This window comes from Aythya marila, assembly GCF_965140915.1.
Source record: "Aythya marila genome assembly, chromosome: 26".
Taxonomy (NCBI): domain Eukaryota; kingdom Metazoa; phylum Chordata; class Aves; order Anseriformes; family Anatidae; genus Aythya; species Aythya marila.
The window spans coordinates 1,907,009-1,928,357 of NC_139067.1; the positions used below are offsets into that span (position 1 = coordinate 1,907,009).

General features: G+C 67.2%; 1 protein-coding gene across 3 annotated transcripts; it reads left to right on the top strand.

Moving 5' to 3' along the window:
- The first annotated feature begins 1,392 nt into the window (after positions 1 to 1,392).
- Positions 1,393 to 19,872, top strand: BMP1 (bone morphogenetic protein 1). 3 transcript variants are annotated; one of them, XM_082779528.1, is made up of 20 exons: positions 1,393 to 1,642; positions 8,573 to 8,686; positions 8,770 to 8,892; positions 8,983 to 9,100; positions 9,849 to 10,027; positions 10,140 to 10,245; positions 10,565 to 10,689; positions 12,051 to 12,166; positions 12,392 to 12,494; positions 12,909 to 13,025; positions 13,100 to 13,245; positions 13,947 to 14,142; positions 14,236 to 14,361; positions 14,464 to 14,624; positions 14,789 to 14,969; positions 18,151 to 18,276; positions 18,376 to 18,503; positions 18,581 to 18,794; positions 18,927 to 19,207; positions 19,391 to 19,872. In XM_082779528.1, the coding sequence occupies exons 1-20, from the start codon at positions 1,504 to 1,506 to the stop codon at positions 19,523 to 19,525; spliced, it is 2,934 nt and encodes a 977-aa protein (XP_082635654.1). In that variant the 5' UTR covers positions 1,393 to 1,503; the 3' UTR covers positions 19,526 to 19,872. The 3 variants fall into 3 exon arrangements, with proteins under 3 accessions (XP_082635654.1, XP_082635656.1, XP_082635655.1); XM_082779529.1 differs by having other exon boundaries at positions 1,395 to 1,642; positions 18,927 to 19,177; XM_082779530.1 differs by lacking the exons at positions 18,151 to 18,276; positions 18,376 to 18,503; positions 18,581 to 18,794; positions 18,927 to 19,207; positions 19,391 to 19,872 and adding an exon at positions 17,320 to 18,076.
- The last annotated feature ends 1,477 nt before the right edge of the window (positions 19,873 to 21,349 follow it).

The window sequence follows — 21,349 nt, forward strand, 5'->3', positions numbered from 1 at the left end:
ACCACGCAGGGCTCGGGCTGCTTGGCCCCGCACAGCCCCCGGCGCACCCCTGGGTGCCCGTGGAGCTTGGGCTCGGCCCGCGGTGGCTCTGGCTGGGTTTGGTGGCCCGTGGGGACCTGGCGGGGATGGGCCCGGCGTGAAATGGCAGGGCTCTGACAGCAGGTGTCACTCACAGACCTCGGCGCACACGCGTGCACACGCGTGCACACACGCTTGCACACGCGGCCCCATGGCCCAGCCACAGCTGCCTCTCCCTTGCTTCCCCACCCGGGCACCCTGGGGTGCTCGCCCTGCTCTTTGGGTGCTCATTTGTCATCTCCAGGGTGCTCACCCCATTTGTAGGGTGCTCATCCATCATTTTTGGGGTGCTCACCCTGCTCTTTGGGTGCCCATCCATCATTTTTGGGGTGCTCACCCTGCTCTTTGGGTGCCCATCCATCATTTTTGGGGTGCTCACCCTGCTCTTTGGGTGCTCATATCATCCCTGGGGTGTTCACCCCGCTCTTTAGGTGCTCATCCATCATCACTGGGGTGCTCACCTTGATCTTTGGGTGCCCATCCATCATCCCTGTGGTGCTCGCCCACTCTTGGAGTGCTCATCTGTCACCTCTGGGGTGCTCACCCTGTTCTTTGGGTGCTCGTCTGTCATCCCTGGGGTGCTCACCCCAATCTTTGGGTGCTCATCCATCATCCTTAGGGTGCTCGTCCACATTTTGGGTGCTCACAGGCACCCGGGAAGGGTGCCCGGGCTGCAGGAGCTGCCCTCCTCCTCCTCCAAGCTCAGCTTGGGGGGGAAATGGGGGGCAGGATATGGGGGATATGGGGTGCAGGACAGGGCTGGGGGGCAGAGCTGGGATGTGGGGGGTGCAAAACCAGGACCAGGGGGGTGCAGGGTGCAGGAGGGGGAGCAGGAGCGGGTGTTGGGGGTGCAGGAGCAGGGCTGGGGGGCGCAGGGCTGGGGACGGAGGGTGCGGGATGGGGACGGGGGGGAGAGGGATGGGGGCTGGGGGGCGCAGAACTGGGGCTGGGGGGCACAGAACTGGGGCTGGGGGGTGCAGGACCGGGGCTGGGGGGCGCAGAACCGGGGCTGGGGGGCGCAAAACGGCTCCGGGGACCTGGGGCCGGGGGCTGCGGGGGGCAGGAGAGGGGGGCTGCGGGCCGGGTCCCCTTGTAGCCGGCTCGGCCCCGCCGTCCCCCCCCCTCGCCGCTGGCCCCGCTCCCAGCCCTGCGCCCGGCGGGGCTGCAGGGGCCGAGCTCCGCTCTTGAACCCGCCCCCGCCAGATCTCATTTCCCTAAAAAAAAAAAAAAAAAAAGCGAAAAAAAAAAAAAAAAGAAGAAGAAGAAGAAGAAGAAAAAAAAAAAAAGAGAGAGAGGGAGCGAAGAAGGGAAGGAAAGAAGGGGAAGAGAAGGGAATTTTTTTTTTTTAAAAAGCGAAAAAAAAAAAAAGCCCGAAGCCAAAAGCCGCCCGCCTCTCTCCCCTGCCCGCCCGCTGCCCGCAGAGCCATGGCCGGGCTGCGGAGCTGCGGGCTGCTCCTCTGCCTGCTCCTGGCCCGGGCCATGCACGTCCCCGACTATTCCTACGTGCTGGAGGAGGAGGAGGAGGACCCCGAGCCCCTGGACTACAAGGACCCCTGCAAAGCCGGTGGGGCAGGGGGATGCGCGCCGGGGCGGCCGGAGGGCGCAGACAAAGGGGAGCGCGCGTGGGTGCCGCGGGAGCGTGGGTGGCACGGGGCGAGCGTGGGGTGGCCGTGGGGGGGAGCCTGGGTGGCCGTCGGTGGCCATCGGTGGCCGTGGGTGGCCGTGGGCGAGCGCGCACCCCGCGGCTTGGCGAGGGGAAACGCGGAGCCGGGGGGTTGCGCTCCGAGCGGGGAGCGCACGGGGTGGGGGGGGGGGACCCGCTTGGCACCCCGTTTTCTCCGCCTGGCCCCCGCCGTGCCGCCGGCTGTCACCGGCCCCTGGAAGCCCCCAGCCCACTCGAGCTTCCCCCCCCCCCAAAGTGCCAGCGGGGCGAGGGCCGGATCCAGGCTCGGGGCTGGAGCAGCCACGGGGAGGTTTCGGTCCCGGCCGCGCCGCCGCCGTCCCGGGACGCTCGGTTTTGGTTTTGGCCCCCGGGGGGGTTTGTCCCCGGGGCCGGCCGCTGTCGGTGCCCCCCCCGTGGGGAGTTTGTTACCTCGGTGCTGGCTCAGGGCATTGCTGAGCTGTTATTCATGGCTTGGAAGCGGCCGGAGGCCCCAGGCTGGGCGCCATGGGGAGACGGTCCCCGGCCGCCAGAGCGAGATAAAGGGGGCGAAAGGACAGGACAGGAGAGGGGGGGGGGGGAAACTGAGGCACGGGAGGGGAACCCCCCCCACCCAGCGCTGAGCGCGGAGGCGAGGGTTTGTGCCTGGCGGCTCGGGGCTGCAGGATCACGTTTCTCTTTAATGGCATTGTCTGCGCTGGAAGGCGGCTGTTGCTCCAACTCCCCGTCTCCATGAGGGCTTTTTTTCGGGCCAAAAATCCTTCCCTTCCTGCCCTCCCGGGCTGAAACAGCTCAGCTTGCAAAACCGTCCGGGCACAGCCGGCTGGAGCCTCCGCTCCTCTCCCACCCGGCACCCAGGGGGGGGGCTTCACCCACCGCCCAACCCGGCCCCCCAGGGGGGTCCCCGCTCCTCGCCCCTCTCCCGCGCGCCCCGAGCCCCCCGACCCTTCCCTCCCCGCCTTCCCCTCCTGCCTTTACGAGCTCCTTATGTGCCTAATTCAACCACGGAGCCTTTCCCCGGGGGGGTCTAGGGGGGATCGGGCACGGCAGGGGGAGAATTTGGGGAGAATTGGGGTGGGCGCCGCGTCCACCCCCCCTCCCGGCATCCCCGGGATGTTTTTCCCTCGGGGATTTGGGCAGCGCCGGAAACAGCTGAGCACCGAGGCCTCGTCCCGTGTCAGGGGAAGCAGCACCGGGAGAGGGATTTGGGGTTTTTCTGCACGTTTTTACACCAAGGGGGATCCTGAGGCCGCTCGTGCCCGTGGCCGCCCCCGGGGCGATGCCACCAGCTCGGTGCCAGCTCCTCGGGTGCCCAAATGGGACCGCGGGGAGCCACGGCCCTTGGGGAAAGGGATTTAGCCGTGGCCCTGCTTCCAAAGCCAGCGGGATATCTGCGGTGTGGGGGGGTCCAACACCGGGGTCGCATCCTGCCCCTGGTCCCAGCGGGATGCCCGGGGATGGCACCGGTGCCGCTGCCCCTGGAGGAGCTGCTCCAGTTGTTTTTGCTGACCCCCCAGGAGCACCAACCAAACCCACCCAGCCCTGATGGCCGCGCTCGGCTACCCCCCAGGGACCCCCCCCAGCACCCACAGAGCGGGGGCAGCGTGGGGGGGACCCGGCTAACCGCGACCTCCTGCCCCCTCTCATTGGGGTGGGGGCTCAGAGGGGCACGGGCACGGCACTGCCAGCCCGCGGGGTGACAGCAGATCCTCGGGACGGGGGCATTGGGGTGATTTTGGGGGGGGCCACAGCACCGGGACGGGGGTCTCGAGCTTCCCAGCCGTGCCTGGAGCGCTCTGGCTGCGTCCGCCTGGGATTTCACCTAGATTACACTTTCCAGGCGTAGTCAGCGGAGGCTACTGGTTGCAGTCACACTTGTCAGGGTGCCCGAGAATATTTTCCAGCCGTTATATGTCACTTATTCAGGCCGGCTAAAATCCACCCGCAGAGCCGGGGCCGGCGGGAGGCCTGGGCTTTGGGGCCGGGGGCGGCGCGGAGACCTTGTAAATCTCAGCCCGGTGCCGGGCTCGGCTTTATCCTTGTGCAGTCACCCGTTCGGAGAGGCGGCGGGGGGCCGGGGGTGTGCTGGAGGGGGGGGTTTAGGGGGCTGCAGCCCCCCTTGGGAAAACCTCCCGCTGCTGGTTCACGTGGCGGGAGCTTCCCAAACGGGTCCGGATTCGGGGCTGGGGAGCACAGGGCTGTAGGGTGGGCGAATCCCACGTGGGGATGGCGAGGGGAGAAGCGCAGGAGGCGGCGAGCTCGGGTTCAGCTCGGGAAGGGGTTCAGGGGAGGCTGGGCTCCGTCCCGGAGGCTCTGACACGCTGGAGGTTTTAGGATTCGCCGAGCCCCGGAGGAGGCTTTCTCCTCGGCTCGCTGTCACGGAAGAGGAGCGGGAGGAAAATCTTCCCCTGCAGCGATCCGACCGTGCCTCCCGCTCCCAACCTGCCCCCAAACCTTCACGAGCTGTGTTTAGAAGGGGCCAGGCTCCCCCCGGAGCTCCTCAGGACCCCTTGCTCCGGGCTGTGCCGGCCCCATCAGCGCCCAGCCCCTTGGAGAGGGGTGCTGTGCCCGGGCAGGATGCGCTTCGCCCTGCTTCTCCCCTTCCTATGGGTGCTGAGCCCGGGGATGGCTCCGTGGCTTGGTGTCCTGCTGGCCCTACAGCATCCCCACCACCCCGGGGGGCTGCAGGAGGAGAATGTCCCCCTCCCCGTGCCTCAGTTTCCCCCCTGGCCACTGCGGGGCCATGCTCTGGCCGGGCTCCCGGTGTGGCTGCGAGGCTGAATTCCCGTATTGTGCCCGCTGCGCTCTAGGAAGGTGCTCTGGGAAAGCAAATAATCCTCCCCCCGCCGCCTGCTTGGCCGGGGGGCACCGGGAGAGGGGCTGAGCACCATGCCCAGAGGGGACTCAAGGCTCAGGATCCGTCCCCCTGGGGTCCCTGCGGGGTCAGGGGGTGGCAGTGAGGGGTGCAGGATGAGGCCTCGACCCCCCCTCACCGTGGTGCTGTGCTCCCGGGGATGCTCAGCACCTCTCCCCTTCCCCCCGGCTACCCCAGCAGGATGAGACCCCGAGGCGAGGGGGTCCCGGGAGGGTCCCGAGGGGGTCCTTGGGGGGGGGTCCGAGCGCGGCTCCCGCTCCTCCTGCCGCGGCCCCGGCGTGTTTTGCTGCTCGCTGCGGGTGCAGCTGGGCTGGCGCGAGGCAGCGAGGGGGAGGCGCGAGGAGCATTCCTCACATATTTAACGGCTCCGCCGAGCCAGTGGGATGCTGCCCCGGTGACTCCGAGGCTTTACGACCCCGGAGGCTTGGCCCAGGCCGGGGATGCACCTTTTGAAACCTCACTCCTCCGGCCGTGCCCCGGTGACGCCTCCGTGCGTGGCCGGGGCAGCGCGGCTCGCTCCCTGCCTCCGAGCCCGCTCCCAATTTGGTCCCCGAATGGCTCCGGAGCGATGCTCGTGGTCCACAAGGACTTGGAGGCATTGGGATGGCCGGGCTGAGCCTGCTCCTTGCTCCTGAGCACGGGCTGATTGATGCCCAACACGCCGGATCCGTGGCTCTCCGTGCACCGAGGGGAGCCCGGCCTCGCCGGACTCTTCTGGGGGCTTTTCGGAGCCGGGGCGCAGCGCACGGAGCCTGGTTTGCCCCAGACTGCCCTGAAACATGATCCCGTCCTGTTTATCTGCACACCCTCCCCTGCCAAGGTTTCTCCCCGTCGATCTGTTTGCTTTTGCGCGCTCGCCAGAACATCGCGTTCGCGCCCCGGGCTCGCGGGGCTCCTCCGCAGGTTGGGTTGTGCCTGCAAAAACCTGGGGCTCGTCCCGAAACCTTGGTGATGCCAGCCCTTTGTTGGAAGGCCAGGGGGACCCCTTCCTTCTCCCGGCCTCGAATACGAAGGATGCTGAGCGCCTGCATCCCTAGAGAGGGGTGGTGAGGGGACGGGGGACCCTCGGGGACGACCACGGAGCCGTGCGCACGGGGAGGGGATCGTGCCCGCGGCGTCAGGATGGGGGGCAGAGGGGGCTGGCCCGCGTCCCAGCGTCAAACTTTGTTTGTCTCGCTCGTCCCCGGGCTTACGTCACCCTCGCAGGAACCCAAAACCAAAAACACAGAGCAAAAAAAAAGTCAAACAACAGGGGCTGAGTTAGCTCCCCGCGAGGATCCGGCCCCGCCAGGGTGTGCGGGAGGCTGGGATAAGCAGATTGGGGGATTTTTTTTGGGGTGCTTGCTGTGGCACGGGGGGGAACGCCACCTTCTTGGTCTCCCCAGCAATAATATGACGGGTGTGGGGTGCGTGGGGGGTGCCTGATGGGGACACCGAGGCTCAGGGCTGGGGACACGATGCTGGGGACACGGCGACACCTTGCAGGGGTGCCGGGGAGCTGGGTGAGACCCTCTCTGGCAGGTCCCAAAGGGTTTGGGAGCAGCAGGGACGTGCAGGGCCGGCCCTTTCCCTGCTCCCACCCCCGGGGACGAGGCTGGGGACATGACACCCCGAGCGTCCCCGTGGCCGGTGCACGGCCTTGGAGCCAACGCTCCCTCTGGCACCGCCGCGGCTCAGGACCTTGCCCCGAATTCTGCAACCCGGGGCGGCCCCCGCGGCACAACCACAACCTCCCGGGCTGGGGACGGCACCGGGGACACCCCGAGAGGTCCCCAAACCCTCGGGGGCCACAGCGGGGCGAGGGGGCGAGGGCGAGGGCGCCGTGCTGCAGCTCCCCGTTCCCCCGGCTCCTACGTGAGCCGCGCCGAACCTTGGCAGCTCCTCGCCGCCCGCGGCGCTGGGCTGGGGCCGGGCTGACTCAGGGACCTCTCCTGCCCCGTCAGCCCCGGCACGGCGCCTTCGCCCCCGCATTTATTTATTTTATTTATTTTTTTTTTGGGGGGGGGGGGAAAGGAACAAGGAACAAGTCTCAGCGGCGGCCCCTCGGAGGGGTTAACGGGGAGTTTTGGCACCGCGGCGAGCCCCCTCGGCGAAGGGGCCACTGGGGACAGGGGGGGGGGAGGGATGGGGTTGCCTTTTGGGATGGGCCCTGGGGAGAGCTGGGCTCGGCCCCGGCGGGGAGGAAGCGCCCAAACCCTCAAACCAACGTGGACGTTTCTAAAAGCAACGCTTTGGGCTGGCCCTAACGTGGCCTTAAAGGGATCGCGGCCGGGCCACCTCCGCTCGCTCCTCCAGCCCCGGGGCGGAGACGGCCCCGAGTGGGAAGCCGCTTTTTCCCCCGGCCGGGAAGGGAATTTGGAGGGGGGAAAATTTGGGGAATTTCAGTGGCTGTGGCTTTTTTTTCGAGCTCTGTCCAGGTCCAGCAAGCATCCGGGCTGCCTCGCGCCGGCTCGGAGAGCAGCCCCATGGCCCCTGCGCTCGCCTGCCCGGCTCTCTCACGTATCCCAAATCCCTCACATATGGTTTCTATATCACTTGGCTCCGCCGGCGCTTGCTCCGCCGTAAGCGAGCTTACTTTCCCTTGTCTTTCCATGCGCCTCTTGGCACGGGCTGCTCGTCCCTCGCGCGCCCCGGGGCCTCCCCGTGCAGCCCCCTCGGACACGGGTCCCCCCCCCGGCCCCGGATCCTCGCCGGGGCTCTCCGGGAAATCGGGAGATCTGCCCCTGGGCGAGGGGTTCCTTCTGTTGGGATGCTCCTACCGGCTGGCCAGGGGTGGAAATAGACCCAAAATGTGGCTCTTTCACCCCAAAGCGCTCCGTGCCGTCTCCAGGGAGGGGTGTGGGCAGGGTTGGGGTGTCGGGGCTCATCCCCTCGCCTCCCCGTGCCGGTGGCCATCACTTCTGACCTCTCCGCGCTCTCCTAATTGTCCCGCCTGGCTTTTGTAATTAGTGGCTCTTTTGGGATCCACTTGTTAATTGCTCGGAGCGCGAACTTGGCACCGCTCCCCCCCGGCCAGCGAGCCGCTCCAGCACCCGATTTCTCCCCCCCTTTATCTCCCATTCCCCTACCCTCAACCCCTTCCCTTTGGGGGGATACTACGGAGGGCAGGGGGTGCCCGGAGCCCCCTGCGTGCCCCCGCTGCGGCACGGCCCCGACCAGGATCCCGTTTCCACCTCTCCACCCTCATCCAGAGCCTGGCAGGGCGCACGCCGTGACCTCAGCCAGCCCTCGCGCCCGGGCCGTGGCGTTTCCGAAAAAGCCGGGTCCCTTGGGAGGGGGGGGGCAGCGCCGGCCAAATGCTGATGCCGGGGGCCGCATCCTGCAGCGTTGACTCACGGCGAGGCCGCGGCGAGCAGGAGGGCTCTGAGGAGGAGGAGGAGGAGGAGGAGGAGGAGGGGGAGGAAGGGCTGCGTCCTCCAAGCGGTGCTCCCCGAATTGCCGGTGCGGGCAGAGCTCTGCGCCCGCGGGTGCCGGGGAGGCGCTGGAAGGACACACGGCCCCAGCAGATGGCCGGACAGACGGACGCCTCTCGGGCAGGTCCGCTCCTGCCGGCGCTGGGGCTCGCCCCGTGCCAGGGCGCAAGCGGGGCCAGATGGTTTCACCGGGCCCTGGCAGATGCCCCGGAGGTTGTGCCGGCGTCCCGGGGCTGTGGCAGCTCGCCGGGGCTCCCAGGAGCAGCCTGGGGTTGGAGTCGTTCCGCGAAGCGAAAAAAAATTAAAAAAAATAATCGTAGAAAGCCTAAAAAGTCCGGGCCTGGGCTTTATGGGAAGCAGATGTCGGCGTGGGGCTGGCTCCAGCTGCTGGGAGCGTCGGCACCGTGGGGAGCAGGGGAGCCCGGCCGGCACCACGCTCGCTTTGCAGTTAAAGGAGAAGGAGGAGGAGGAGGAGGAGGAGGAGGAGGAGGAGGAGGAAGATGCTCCCCCCTCGTGCCCCCTAACCCCTTGTGTCCCCCCCCCCAGCCGCCTTCCTGGGAGACATCGCCCTGGACGAGGAGGACCTGCGGCTCTTCCAGGTGGAGCGGGTGGTGGACCTGGCGCACCGCACCATCACCCGCCTGCCCACCAACTCCTCAGGTACCCCCCGCAGCCCCTCACGGCCCCGTTCCTCATGTTTGGGGGGGGAAAAACCCATCCTCACCCCCTCCCCATCCCCGCAGGGAGCCCCCAGGCGCGGAGCCGGGGCCGGCAGCGGGCACGGAGCCGCCGCGCCGCCACCTCGCGCCCCGAGCGAGTGTGGCCGGACGGGGTCATCCCCTACGTGATCAGCGGCAACTTCAGCGGTGAGTGCTGGCACCAGGGCACCTGGGGGGGGCTCGGCGTGCCTCAGTTTCCCCCCCCAAAACACCTTGCTGACGGCTCCCCCCCCGCAGGCAGCCAGCGAGCCATCTTCCGGCAGGCCATGCGGCACTGGGAGAAGCACACGTGTGTCACCTTCCTGGAGCGCAACGATGAGGACAGTTACATCGTCTTCACCTACAGACCCTGCGGGTGAGCGTCAGGGGTCCCAGCACCCAGTCCTGCACCCCCCTGGGGTCCCCAACCCAAGCCCATCCCCGCGGCGGGGGTCCCTTGGGTGGCACCGGGGCGAGCAGCCGGTGCGCACACAAAAGGGGGCTCGTGCAGGGCTAATTAAAGGGGCTGGTTAATGAGATTTGTCACCCAGCTGCCCACGCAGCCCTTCGCCTGGGTGGTCACAACCCCTCGGAGGCTGCCGGGATGGGGCTGAGGTCTGTGGCACTGCCCCAGCCCCGGCACACGCCAAAGGAAACAGGGGTTTGGAAGAGAGCGCCGTCCTCACGCGGCCAAGCAGCTGGTGCCGAGGAGGCTTCCCCGTGCGGCAGGCTGCAGGTTTCGGCTCGGGGGTGGTGGTTTTCCCCCCTCCCAGGGCACAAATCCTGAGCTTGGTGTGGTAGATGGGGTTGGAAGTGCCGAGATGCTTGGGCTGGAGCCCACCGGGGGGCAGCCAGGGTGCCGTGCCGTGCCGTGCCGTGCCGTGCCGTGCCGGTCTCCAGGCAGAGCTGAGGTTTCGAGGCAGCTCTGGAGCTCCAACGTGGGCAGGAGGAGGCAGGAGCAGGCAGAAGCTCCCGTGGAGGCTGCGGGGATTATTTCCAGATGCTCCGTGCCCAGCACGGGGGAAGCTGACGCACCCACGTCCTTACCCAGAGGGGCCCCGGGCTGCGTGGGGCTCACCCAGGGTCCCCACTTTTTTTTTTTTTTTCCCCCTCTCCCTCCCCAGGTGCTGCTCCTACGTGGGCCGCAGGGGCGGGGGGCCGCAGGCCATCTCCATCGGCAAAAACTGCGACAAATTCGGCATCGTGGTGCACGAGCTGGGCCACGTCATCGGCTTCTGGCACGAGCACACGCGCCCCGACCGCGACGACCACGTCTCCATCGTGCGCGAGAACATCCAGCCAGGTAGGGAGCAGCCTTCCTCCTCCTCCCTCCTCCTCCTCTTTTTCTTCTCCAAGGGGGCACACGGATGAAGTGGGGGGGCCCTCACCATCCCGCCTGCCCCCCCCCCTTGCAGGGCAGGAGTACAACTTCTTGAAGATGGAGCCGGAGGAGGTGGAGTCGCTGGGCGAGACGTACGATTTCGACAGCATCATGCACTACGCCAGGAACACCTTCTCCAGGTGCGTGCCCGGGGTTCTTCCCCCCCTCTAAACAAGGCATGGCGACACCGGGACCCTGCCCTAAAAAATTCAGGCTCCCTCCCACCCGTGCCAACCCCTCGCTGCCCCCCTGCACCCCCTCATTTCGCCCCCTGCTCCGTCCCATCCCTTGGGCAGCTCCGGATCCCTCGGGACAGGGCCGGGGCCACATCCTGCGCCCTGCGGCGCACGGCCCCGCTGACTCACCCCTTACTTCTTGCAGCCTTTTAATCACCCCCCCAGGCTGTTTTTAGCAGCCCGGTGCTTTCCAGCTCAGCCTCTCCCTGCTCTCTCTCCCCAGGGGCATTTTCCTCGACACCATCCTGCCCAAATATGATGTGAACGGGGTCCGGCCAGCCATCGGCCAGCGCACGAGGCTGAGCAAAGGAGACATCGCCCAGGCCCGCAAGCTGTACCGCTGCCCTTGTGAGCACCCCACGGGGTCTCAGGGGGGCTTCACCGGGGTGGGGGGCGCGGGGGGTGAGCGTGCACGGGGCTGTGTGGGGTGGGGGTGGCTCTGCTTTCACCCCGAGCCTCGATGAAGGAAGGGGTGCTGGTGGGGAGATGCTCTCCGGGGTCGTTTTCCCCATCTAGAGAGTGCAAAAATTGTTCTCTGAATGCAGTGGATTTTTTTTTTTGGGGGGGGGGGGTGTAAGCAGGAGGAAAATGTGGGATCGCTCCTCTTCCTGCCCGCTCCTCTGAGAGCATCCTCCAAGGAAAGAGCATCCCAAAAGAGCAGGGCATTCCCTGAGAGCAGAGCATCCCCAAAATCAGAGCATCCCTGAGAGGAGAGCATCCTCAGAATCAGAGCATCCCCCAAAATCAGAGCACCCCCCAAGAACAGAGCATGCCCAGAATCAGAGCATCCCCTAAAGAACAGAGCATTCCCCCAAAATCAGAGTATCCCCAAAATCAGAGCATCCCCCAAGAGCAGAGCATCCCAAAAGAGCAGAGCATCCCCCAAATCAGAGCCCCCTGCTCCCCGCATCTCTTGCTTCAGGGTCCCCATGGGTCCCCCAGCTCCGGGGGCTGCAACATCTGCCAGGAGTTTGGCGCCCCGCTTAATTCCAGCGACTAATTAGCAGCCTGGAAGAGGGACGCCTTGGTGAGAGGCCCCGGCAGCCAGCCCTGCCGCGGGAGCTCCTGCTCGGGGGCTGCGAGCTCCTCGCTCCAGCCGAGCAGGAAAAGTGATTAGTTCTTATTTTTTTGGGGAAAAAAAAAAAAAAGCTATAAAAGCACCTCCGCAGCTTTCCCTTCCCTTTGTTTCCACTGCGAAGCTCGGAGGGGAAAAAAGGCAGCGAGCCCAGCTTTCGAGCCTCTTTTCCTCTCCGTTTCACCTCTAATCTCGCGCCCCCAGTGCCCCCCCCCCCGAGCCCCGATGTGATGGGGAGGAGAGGGGGGGGGTCCCGCTTTGGCCCCGCGACAGCGCACGGCGGCCGCGGCACCATGTGGCTTCCAGATGGCAGCGCTGGGCTGGAGCCAGCCCTACAGACCTGCTCCGAGCCCGGGCTGCGAGCCGGGCCCCCCCCCTGCATCGTGGCAGGGTGTGGGGGGGGGGGCCCCGAGATGGTTCCCGGGAGGGGGGACGTGGCTCGTGCCGGGGTACCCGGAGCGTCGCCAGCCACCGCCGGCACCTCCTGCGCGCACAGCGTGGGGGTTTTGTGGGGTGGGGGAAAGGATGGGGGGGGTTGTGTCCCGTGGGGGCTCGTCCTGATGCTGTGGGGGGGGCTCCCCCTGGTTTGCTCGGGGGGCTGATCCCATCCCTGCCTCCCCCCCCCTTCTCGCAGCCTGCGGGGAGACGCTCCAGGACAGCCAGGGCAACTTCTCCTCGCCCCAGTTCCCCAACGGGTACTCTGCCCACATGCACTGCGTCTGGAGGATCTCCGTCACCCCCGGAGAGAAGGTAGCACCCCGCTTCCCCCTGCGCCCCCCCCCCTCCTCCACCACCCCCCCCAGCTCCCAAATTTGGGGTCCCCCTACCTCGCCGTGCCCCGCAGCAGCAGGATGCTCGCGGCGAGGTCCCGGTGCCACCGCCGGCACCGCCGCACGGAGCCCCCGCGTGGCACGGGGGTTTGTGGGGGGGGGGCTCACGCCACGCTTTCCTCTCCCCCCCCTCTCTCGACCTCAGATCATCCTGAATTTCACCACCCTGGACCTCTACCGAAGCCGGCTGTGCTGGTACGACTACGTGGAGGTGAGAGACGGGTTCTGGAGAAAGGCCACGCTGCGAGGTAACCGGGGCGAGGGGCTCCCCCTGCCCGTACCCCCTGCCCGGCCGCCACGTGCCATTGCCCCCCAGGGAGGGGGTGGTGGGGAAAAGCCGGCCCCCCGGGGGGGGTTTATTGCAGCAAATTTGGGGCGTTTGGGCTCCCAGCTCGTTAGCCTGCGCTAATTAAACCAGCGTGGACGATCCGGCTGGCCGGCGCACCCCATCACGCGCCGGATGTTCCCCAGCACCCCTCCTCCCAAGCGATCTCCACCGATTTTTCCCCCCCAAAAAAAACTAAAAAAAGCATCGGAGAGGGTGGGGAGAAGCAGCTCTTTCCCTTTTTTTTTTTGGGGGTGGGGGGAAGCAGCCCTGGGCCCCCCGGGTGTGTTGGCGGAGGGCGCGCGGCCGCGGCAGCCCAGCACCCCTTCATCCCCAGGCAGGTTCTGCGGCAACAAGCTGCCCGAGCCCATCGTCTCCACCGACAGCCGCCTCTGGGTCGAGTTCCGCAGCAGCAGCAACTGGGTGGGCAAAGGCTTTTTCGCCGTCTACGAAGGTAAAGGAAAGGGTTTTTGGGGGTCCCCCGGGGGTGCCGCGGGGTGCTCAGTGAGGGTTCGCCCGCCCTTGCAGCCATCTGCGGGGGGGACGTGAAGAAGGACAACGGGCACATCCAGTCCCCCAACTACCCCGACGACTACCGGCCCAGCAAGGTGTGCGTCTGGAAGATCACCGTCTCCGAGGGCTTCCACGTGGGCCTCACCTTCCAGTCCTTCGAGGTGGGTGAGCCAAAAGCCCCCGGGAAGGGCCAAATCCCCCCCCTGGAAGCGCCTCGATGCGGCGCGTGGGGCAGCCTCCGAGCTGCCACGGGGGTGTCCGTGCCCCTTTTGGGTGCCCAAATCATTTTGTGGTCCCCCCGGGTGCCCAAATCCTTTTGGGGTCCCTCCAGGTGCCCAAATCATTTTGTGGTACCCCTGGGTGCCCAAATCCTTTCGTGGTCCCCCTGGGTGCCCAAATTCTTTTGGGGTCCCTCCGGGTGCCCAAATCCTTTCGGGGTCCCTCCTGGTGCCCAAATCCTTCTGTGGTCCCCTTGGGTGCCCAAATCCTTTTGTGGTCCCTCTGGGTGCCCAAATCCCTGCGAGGTTCCTCCAGGTGCCCAAATCCTTTTGTGGTCTCTCCTGGTGCCCAAATCCTTTTGTGGTTCCCCTGGGTGCCCAAATCCTTTCAGGATCCCTCTGGGTGCCCAAATCCTTTCGTGGTCCCTCCTGGTACCCAAATCCTTCTGTGCTCCCTCTGGGTGCCCAAATCCTCTCCTGGCCTCGCCGTGCCTCAGTTTCCCCAAGTGGAAGAATCTTTCCTGGCAGCGCCCGGGTGCGGGAACGGGGTGGGAGAAACTCGCAGGACATCGGGGGGAGGCAGGGCGTTTTGGGGACGCAACGTACCCAAAAACCGACACCCCGGGGTCCCCTCTCCCGCCAAGATCGAGCGCCACGACAGCTGCGCCTACGACTACCTGGAGATCCGGGACGGCAGCAGCGAGGCCAGCAGCCTGATCGGCCGCTACTGCGGCTACGACAAGCCGGACGACATCAAGAGCACCTCCAACAAGCTCTGGATGAAGTTCGTCTCCGACGGCTCCATCAACAAAGCCGGCTTCGCCGTCAATTTCTTCAAAGGTAGGCATCCAAACGAGGCGGGGGAGAGCCCAAAAAGTCGGGGGGGGGGGTGTCAGCCTTGCCCACCCGCTCAGCCCCCGTCCCCGTGCCCAGAGGTGGACGAGTGCTCGCGGCCGAACAACGGCGGGTGCGAGCAGCGCTGCGTCAACACCTTGGGGAGCTACAAGTGCGCCTGCGACCCCGGCTACGAGCTGGCCTCTGACAAACGCCGCTGTGAGGGTGAGTGTCCAACCCTCCCAGTGCCTCCCAGTGCCTCCCAGTGCCTCCCAGTGCCTCCCAGTACGCGTGCCGGGAGCGTGACCCGTGCCTCCCGCCCTGCAGCCGCCTGCGGGGGGTTCCTCACCAAGCTCAACGGCTCCATCACCAGCCCCGGCTGGCCCAAGGAGTACCCCCCCAACAAGAACTGCATCTGGCAGCTGGTGGCCCCCACCCAGTACCGCATCTCCCTGCAGTTCGACTTCTTCGAGACCGAGGGCAACGACGTGAGCGAGCCCTGGGGGGGTCCCCACGCCTGTTGCTGCGCCCCCCCCCCCCCCCGGCTGGCCGAGGAGGGTGGCTGGGTGGCACGGGCACGCCACCAGCCCCGTGCCCCCCCCCCCCCCCCCCGTTTTTCCCTCTTTTCCCCCCCCAAATTCTTCCCTGGTAGGTCTGCAAGTACGACTTCGTGGAGGTGCGCAGCGGGCTGACGGCCGACTCCAAGCTCCACGGCAAGTTCTGCGGCGCCGAGAAGCCGGACGTCATCACCTCCCAGTACAACAACATGAGGATCGAGTTCAAGTCCGACAACACCGTCTCCAAGAAGGGCTTCAAAGCCCATTTCTTCTCAGGTAGAGCCCCCCCTGCGCTCCCCCCGCCCGCCCGCCTCCCCCTTTGCGCCCCCGCATCGCCGCTGACGCCCGCCCGCGGGGTGCAGTCCCCGCTCCACCCAGCCCGGGGAGGTGCTGAGGCTGTGCCCCGCGGGGTGCAATTCCCCGGGGGGGTCCCCGCAGCCCCCAGCTGGCTCGCCCCGAGCCCACACCCGGCCTCACAACACCTTTTGCTGCCCCCCCGAGCTTATTCTATTTCTTGGGTACCCTCGCCGTGCCCAAAATCCGGAGGGTGCCGGGCTCCGGCTGCAGCAGCAGAGGCCGGGGACAAGCTCAGCTTTTTTTTGGGGAGCACCAGCACCCCGGGACGGGCACTGCACCCCGGGGGCTCCGTTGCTGCACCCCCCCGCTACGCTGCACGGCCGCAGGCTTGCTCCGCTTCTGCCCTTGCGCCGCCAGCACCCTTGTGGCCCTCGTCCCGCTGCCACCACGACGCCTCGGGTGCCCTCCTGGAAACCATTCCCTGCTCCCTCCTCTCCGTTCTGTCCTCCTCTCTCCTCTCCCAGCGCCACCCCGCCAGGAATTTGTGTCCCCAGAGCCGGGTTTTGGGGAGGGAGGGATGGGGACGCGGAGCAAACGGCGTCGCCAAAGCCTCACCGCCCGCCCCGGGGCTGGGGGCTTCTGTGGGACCCTCGGGCAAGAGAGGGTCCCCCCCCCGCGGCACGGCACCACCGAGGGCACCTCGGGGACCGAGCCGTGCGCTCGAGACGGGAGCCCAGGACCTCCTGCTGCTTTTTGGCCCCCGGCGAGGCCGTTCGGAGGGGCGGCATGGACGGTGGCCCCCCCCCCGCGGGGCTGGGGTACGGTTATCTTTGCTTTATTTTGTGATTAAAACCAAGGCAAACGAGGTTAGCCCAGCCTTCGGGAGCCGCCGCCGCCGCCCTCCGGCAAAGAGACACCTCGGGGACGCCCAGCAGCCGAGCGGGACCGCGGGGCAGCCGGGTGAGTCCCCCCCCCTCCGCATTTCGGGCTCCTTCCCTCTCTTGGGGGGGGTCCCTCCACCTTTTCCAACCTCCTTTGGGGCTCATGGCGCTTCCCCAGGGCTTGTCCCACCCCCTGGGGGCTTCCCCTGCCACCTCCGTGCCACCAAAACCTCCTTCTCCATCCAGGTCTCGGGCTTTCCCGGCGGCAGGACCGTGCTGCAGGACCCCCCCCCCCCCAAAAAAAAAAAGGGTCTCTCGCAGCTCCGGGGCGCAGCATCCCCGCTGCGGCTCCTTTTTAACCACGGAGGTGTGTGTGTGTGGGGGGGTCCCTGCCCTCCGGCCACCCCGAGCCCCTCGGGGCCACCCTCGGGGGCAGCGCTCGGCTGGCGCGTTACGGAAGCGGTCGCCGGGGGGGTCCGCCACGGTGCCGGCACCAGGTAGGTCCCTGGTCCTTGGTGCATGCCCAGGTGGGTGTTTTTTTGGTGCTGGGGGGGGGGCAGGCTGGGATAAAGGACTGCTGAGGACTCGGAGCCAGCGGGCTTCTTCCCTCTCTCGCTCTTGTCTCGCCCGCCCAGGCTCCCTCCGTCCTTCCTGCAGGGCAGTGCTGCGCGCGCTCCCCCCTTTTGCTGGAGCTGCTCTCGTCCCGCCCGGCCCACCAGAAGCCCCCCCTCCCACCCCCCAAAAAAAAAACAAAAACACAAAAAAACACACAAAAAACGGGGCTATTCCGCCTCGCTTCCTCGCCCAGAAGCTGGGAGACGGCGGGTTCCAGGCGTCACCGCAGGGCTCAGGGGCGCGCGCACGGCTCCCGATGGGTGGGGGGCCAGCTTGGGGCAGGACCCCCCCCCCCCCACCTCATCCACCGGCTCTGGGAGGGATGCGCCCCCCCCCACGGCATTGCCAACACCCTCGGGGAGCTCGGCACGAGCTCGGCACGGGGCTCAGGTGGCCGGCACCGTGGGCGAGGAGGGGGCTGTGACACCCGACCCCCCCCTTGGCCGGACCCCAAATCCGGCTACCGTGGTGCTGGGCAAGCTGTGGGACGGTGACCGAGCCCTCGGGCGGGTGGTGGCCACCGGGAGGTAAGTACGGCCAGCCCGGGGAGCTGCCCAAAACCCTCCCCGGCAACCCCACGCCCCCCCCCCGAGCCCCCAGGCAGCGAGGAAGCCGACCAAAACCCATCCTCATCCTCCCCAAGCCTCCCTCATCTCCTCCTCCTCCTCCTCCCCGCAGCCCTTGGGCGCACGAGGGGCTCGCGGGTCCCCTTCGGGTGCCCCCCCCGTTCCCCGCCTGCTTGCCCGGCTGGCCGCTCTGCATGCCCACCCCCCCCCGCCCCGGTGCCCGCCGTGCCCCCCCGTCGCATCCCCTTTCCCCACGTCTCATTGCAGAGAAGAAGCAGCAGCTGCAGCCCCCGAAATCTCGCCTGCCCGGCCTGAAGTTTCGCCTCCAGAAGCGGCCGCGGGGCCCCTCCTGAGCCGCGCCGTCCTCGCCACCTTTCTCAGGAACGCCGCGGCCCCCGGGCACCCTGCGGGGGCCGAGCAGAGCCCCCCACCCTCGGGCCGGCCCCGGCAGCCCCTTGCTTGACAGAACTGGTCGTTGGCCTTATTTTTATTATTTTTTTTTTTTTTTGGGGGGGGGTGGTTTAAGCCCCTACCCTACCCCACCGCGCCGCCCCGGTCCCGTCGTTTTTTCGCCTCCTCCGGTTCGTGGCTGAGCGGCTGACCTGGGGTTGTGTTTTTTGTTTTTTGTTTTTTTTTTTTTTTCTCCCCCCCCCCTTTTCCCCGTTTTTATCGTGTCTGTGACATTTCCTGTCGATGAGTAAAGAGGGACTCCCGCGTCCTGGTCTTTTCTTGTGCATCTTTGGTTGTCACTGTGTGTTTTTCTGCCTCCCCCGTCTGTGCCAGCAGCAGGTAACGGTGGTGCCCGTGCGCGAGCCCGGGAGAGGAGGACCCCCCCCCTCCCTTTAACACCCCCTGGAAAGGACGCCCCCAACCCGCTTGCTGCTGCCTTGCTTGGCTGCCCGCAGCCCCCCCAACCCATCCTTGGCCGGGTTTCCTGGATGGGCAGCAACATTTCGGGGCTCACCGGTGCTTCGGGCACGGCCACGCGGCACAGGGACCCCCCCCCTTGCTCTCTGCAGCCCCCCCCCCTGTTTTTACCGGGCTGCCCCCACGTTGTGCGCCCCGCTCAGCCCGCGGCACCCTCTGCTCTCTCCGCAGACAAGGACGAGTGCTCCAAGAACAACGGCGGCTGCCAGCACGAGTGCCTCAACTCCTTCGGCAGCTACGAGTGCCAGTGCCGCAGCGGCTTTGTGCTGCACGACAACAAGCACGACTGCAAGGAAGGTGGGTTTGCGCCCCCCCCCAAAAAAAAAAAAACAAAAAAAAACAACAAAAAAAACAAATCCGTGCGCCCACCCTGAACCTCCCCGCTCTCCCCCGCAGCCGGCTGCAACCACAAGGTGACGTCCACCTCGGGGACCATCACCAGCCCCAACTGGCCCGATAAATACCCCAGCAAGAAGGAGTGCACGTGGGCCATCAGCACCACGGCCGGCCACCGGGTCAAGCTGGTAGGGGCCGCGGGATGGGGGCGGCACCGGGGCCGTGCCGTGCGCCGCCCCGCTGAGCCCCCCACCCCGTGCCGCAGACCTTCACCGAGCTGGACATCGAGGCGCAGCAGGAGTGCACCTACGACCACCTGGAGGTCTACAATGGCAAGGACGCCAAAGCCCCGGTGCTGGGCAGGTTCTGCGGGGCCAAAGAGCCCGAGCCCATCGTCTCCTCGGGCAATAAGATGTTCCTCAAGTTCGTCTCCGACAACTCGGTCCAGAAGAAGGGCTTCGAGGCCACGCACTCCACCGGTACCGGCCGCGGGCTTGGGGAAGCCTCCTTGGTTTTGGTTTTGGTTTTGGTTTTGGTTTTGGAGAGGTTTGGGGGGTGCCGTGCGGGGCCGGGGGCCCTCCTAACCCCCCCACTGTTGGCTTCTCCCCAAGTGTGCGGGGGCCAGATGCGTGCCGAGGTGAAGACCAAGGACTTGTATTCGCACGCGCAGTTCGGGGACAACAACTACCCGGGCGGCTCCGACTGCGAGTGGGTGATCATGGCCGAGGAGGGCTACGGCGTGGAGCTCATCTTCCAGACCTTTGAGATCGAGGAGGAGGCCGACTGCGGCTACGACTACATGGAGCTCTTCGACGGCTACGACGGGACGGCCCCGCGCCTCGGCCGCTTCTGCGGGTCCGGGGTGAGCTCGGGGAGACGGGGTATGGGAGAGGTGAGGGCGCACGCAGCCAGCTCAGCTCCCCAGGGGGGTTTTTTGGGGTTTTAAACGAGTTTCAATCCCCCTGTGCGTGGTGGGAAGGAGGCACTGCAATGCTTTTGCACCTCCTGGCCACAAATTTCGGCACCTCCCCGGGATGCTGGTGGTGCTGAGCGCTCCTCTCCCCCCTCCTGGCAGCCCCCGGAGGAGATCTACTCGGCCGGAGACTCGGTGATGATCCGCTTCCACTCGGACGACACCATCAACAAGAAGGGTTTCCACCTTCGCTACACCAGCACCAAGTTCCAGGACACGCTGCACACGAGGAAATGAGAGCCGGCGGCCCCGGCCCCCGCGCGGGCAGGGCAGGAGGAGGAGGAGGAGGAGGAGGAGGAGGGCAGGGAGGAAGGCAGGGGCAGCGCCGCCACGCACAGACTGCACGGAGGAGCACACAGGCAACCTCAGCACTCAGACACGCGCGCACGGGGCGCCGGGGCTCGGGCGCCCGCGGGCACAAGGGCAAAGGGGGGGTCCCCTGTGCCGGTGGCCGTCCCCCGGGGGCCGTTCCCCTCCCTCGGGCCGGCCGCAGCTCTCTGAATGTACAAACCAGTAACCGGGAAGAGCCCGCCACGCAGAAGGTGCTGTCTCTCTCTTGTAACGATGAAATAAATACTCTTGTACGTGGACACGGGGCCGGCCCCAGCCTCTTTGCATCCCCAGCCCTCCCAGTTCTCCCAGTTGGATTTTCACGGGGTGCCGGCTGCTGGAAGAAGCCGACCCGAGCGCCGTGGCCGGACCCTTGCGCTGCGTGGCCATCCGTGGGGCCATCTGCCGGATCCGGCACCGGCGGGTGCCACCGGTGCCGGCAGCTCCACCGCCCAGCCTGGGCGCACCCGGCAGCACACCCACGGCCCCACCAAGCCCTGGCTCCTTCTGCGGGGAGGCCGGGGCCGTGTGGAGCCCCCCCCCCCCCCGTACCCAAACCAGATGGCTGGTGGGGGCGGCACGGCCCCCGCGCCCGCCTCGCGCTCCCTCGTGCCTCGGCGCTGCGGCTCCGGGAAGGCAACCTGAAAGCGCGCCCCGGCGTCATGTGCTTGCTGCAAGAGGGGGGGGGGTGGTGGTGGTGGCAGCAGGGGCTGCGAATTTCAGCTTGTGATGGGCACGAGGACGTCAGCTCCCGGAAGGTTTTGGAGAGGGGGACGCCCCGAAGCGCCGAGCCCCAAGGGCAGCGGGGTGCCGTCCCCGCGTGCCACCCCGGGGCCGCACGGGGCTCTCCGCAACCCTTCCTCCTGCCCTGCCCGCGGGCACAGAGAGGCGAGACACGGCCCCGTGGCGAGCGCACACAGTTTATTGATACACCGCCAGCACAGCACAGGGTTGCTCGGGGTCTGGGGGTTGTTCTCTTCTACCGTTACAGCGTGCATCGGGTACACAGAGACCGGGGAGCGGGCCGGCACGCGAGCGCCATGCTGCCGACGGCTCATGCTTGCTGGGGGCGGCAAATAGGGGGTGTGGAGGGGACGGGGGCGCACGGATTTCCCCCCCACGCACCCCGAGCACCGGCCCCCCGGCTCCTCCGGCTGCCTCCCGGGCTGTGGGGCCGGGGTTTGGGGCGGCAGAGCGAGGGCTGGGGCACAGAGCGAACACGGCACAGCGCTGCACGACACCACTGCGGACAGGCGGATCACGGCTGCGCCCCCCCCCCACCCCCCGGCAAAGCCCCCTTATCCCCCCGGCTGATTTAGCGAGGGTTCCACTTCTCTGGCTGCAGGGTGAAGGCGGCTGGAGAGTCCCCGAGGCGCTCAGCACCCCCACGGGGGAGCTCAGCCGGGTCCGGGGGTCCGGGCGAGGGGCCGGGGTCCCCTTGTGCTTTTTGTCGGGAGCAAGGAGCAGTTCGAATCCGGGGCGCGCTTGGAGCCTTCGTGCCGGAGCTGCCGCCCTCCCCGGCGGGGTGACAGCGTGGGGCTGGGCTGGGCTGGGCAGGGCCCCCCCCGCGGGCGGGAGGCAGGGCTGGGGCTCCCCAGGAGCTGCGGCGTGGGCTGGGGAGCCCCGGAGCCGGTGTGTGTGTGGGGGGGGGGGGGCTCCCCAAAATGAGGGCAGAGCTCGTGCCAACGAGGACGAGGATGGTCGGCCAGTCCGGGAGACGAAGGCTCCCTC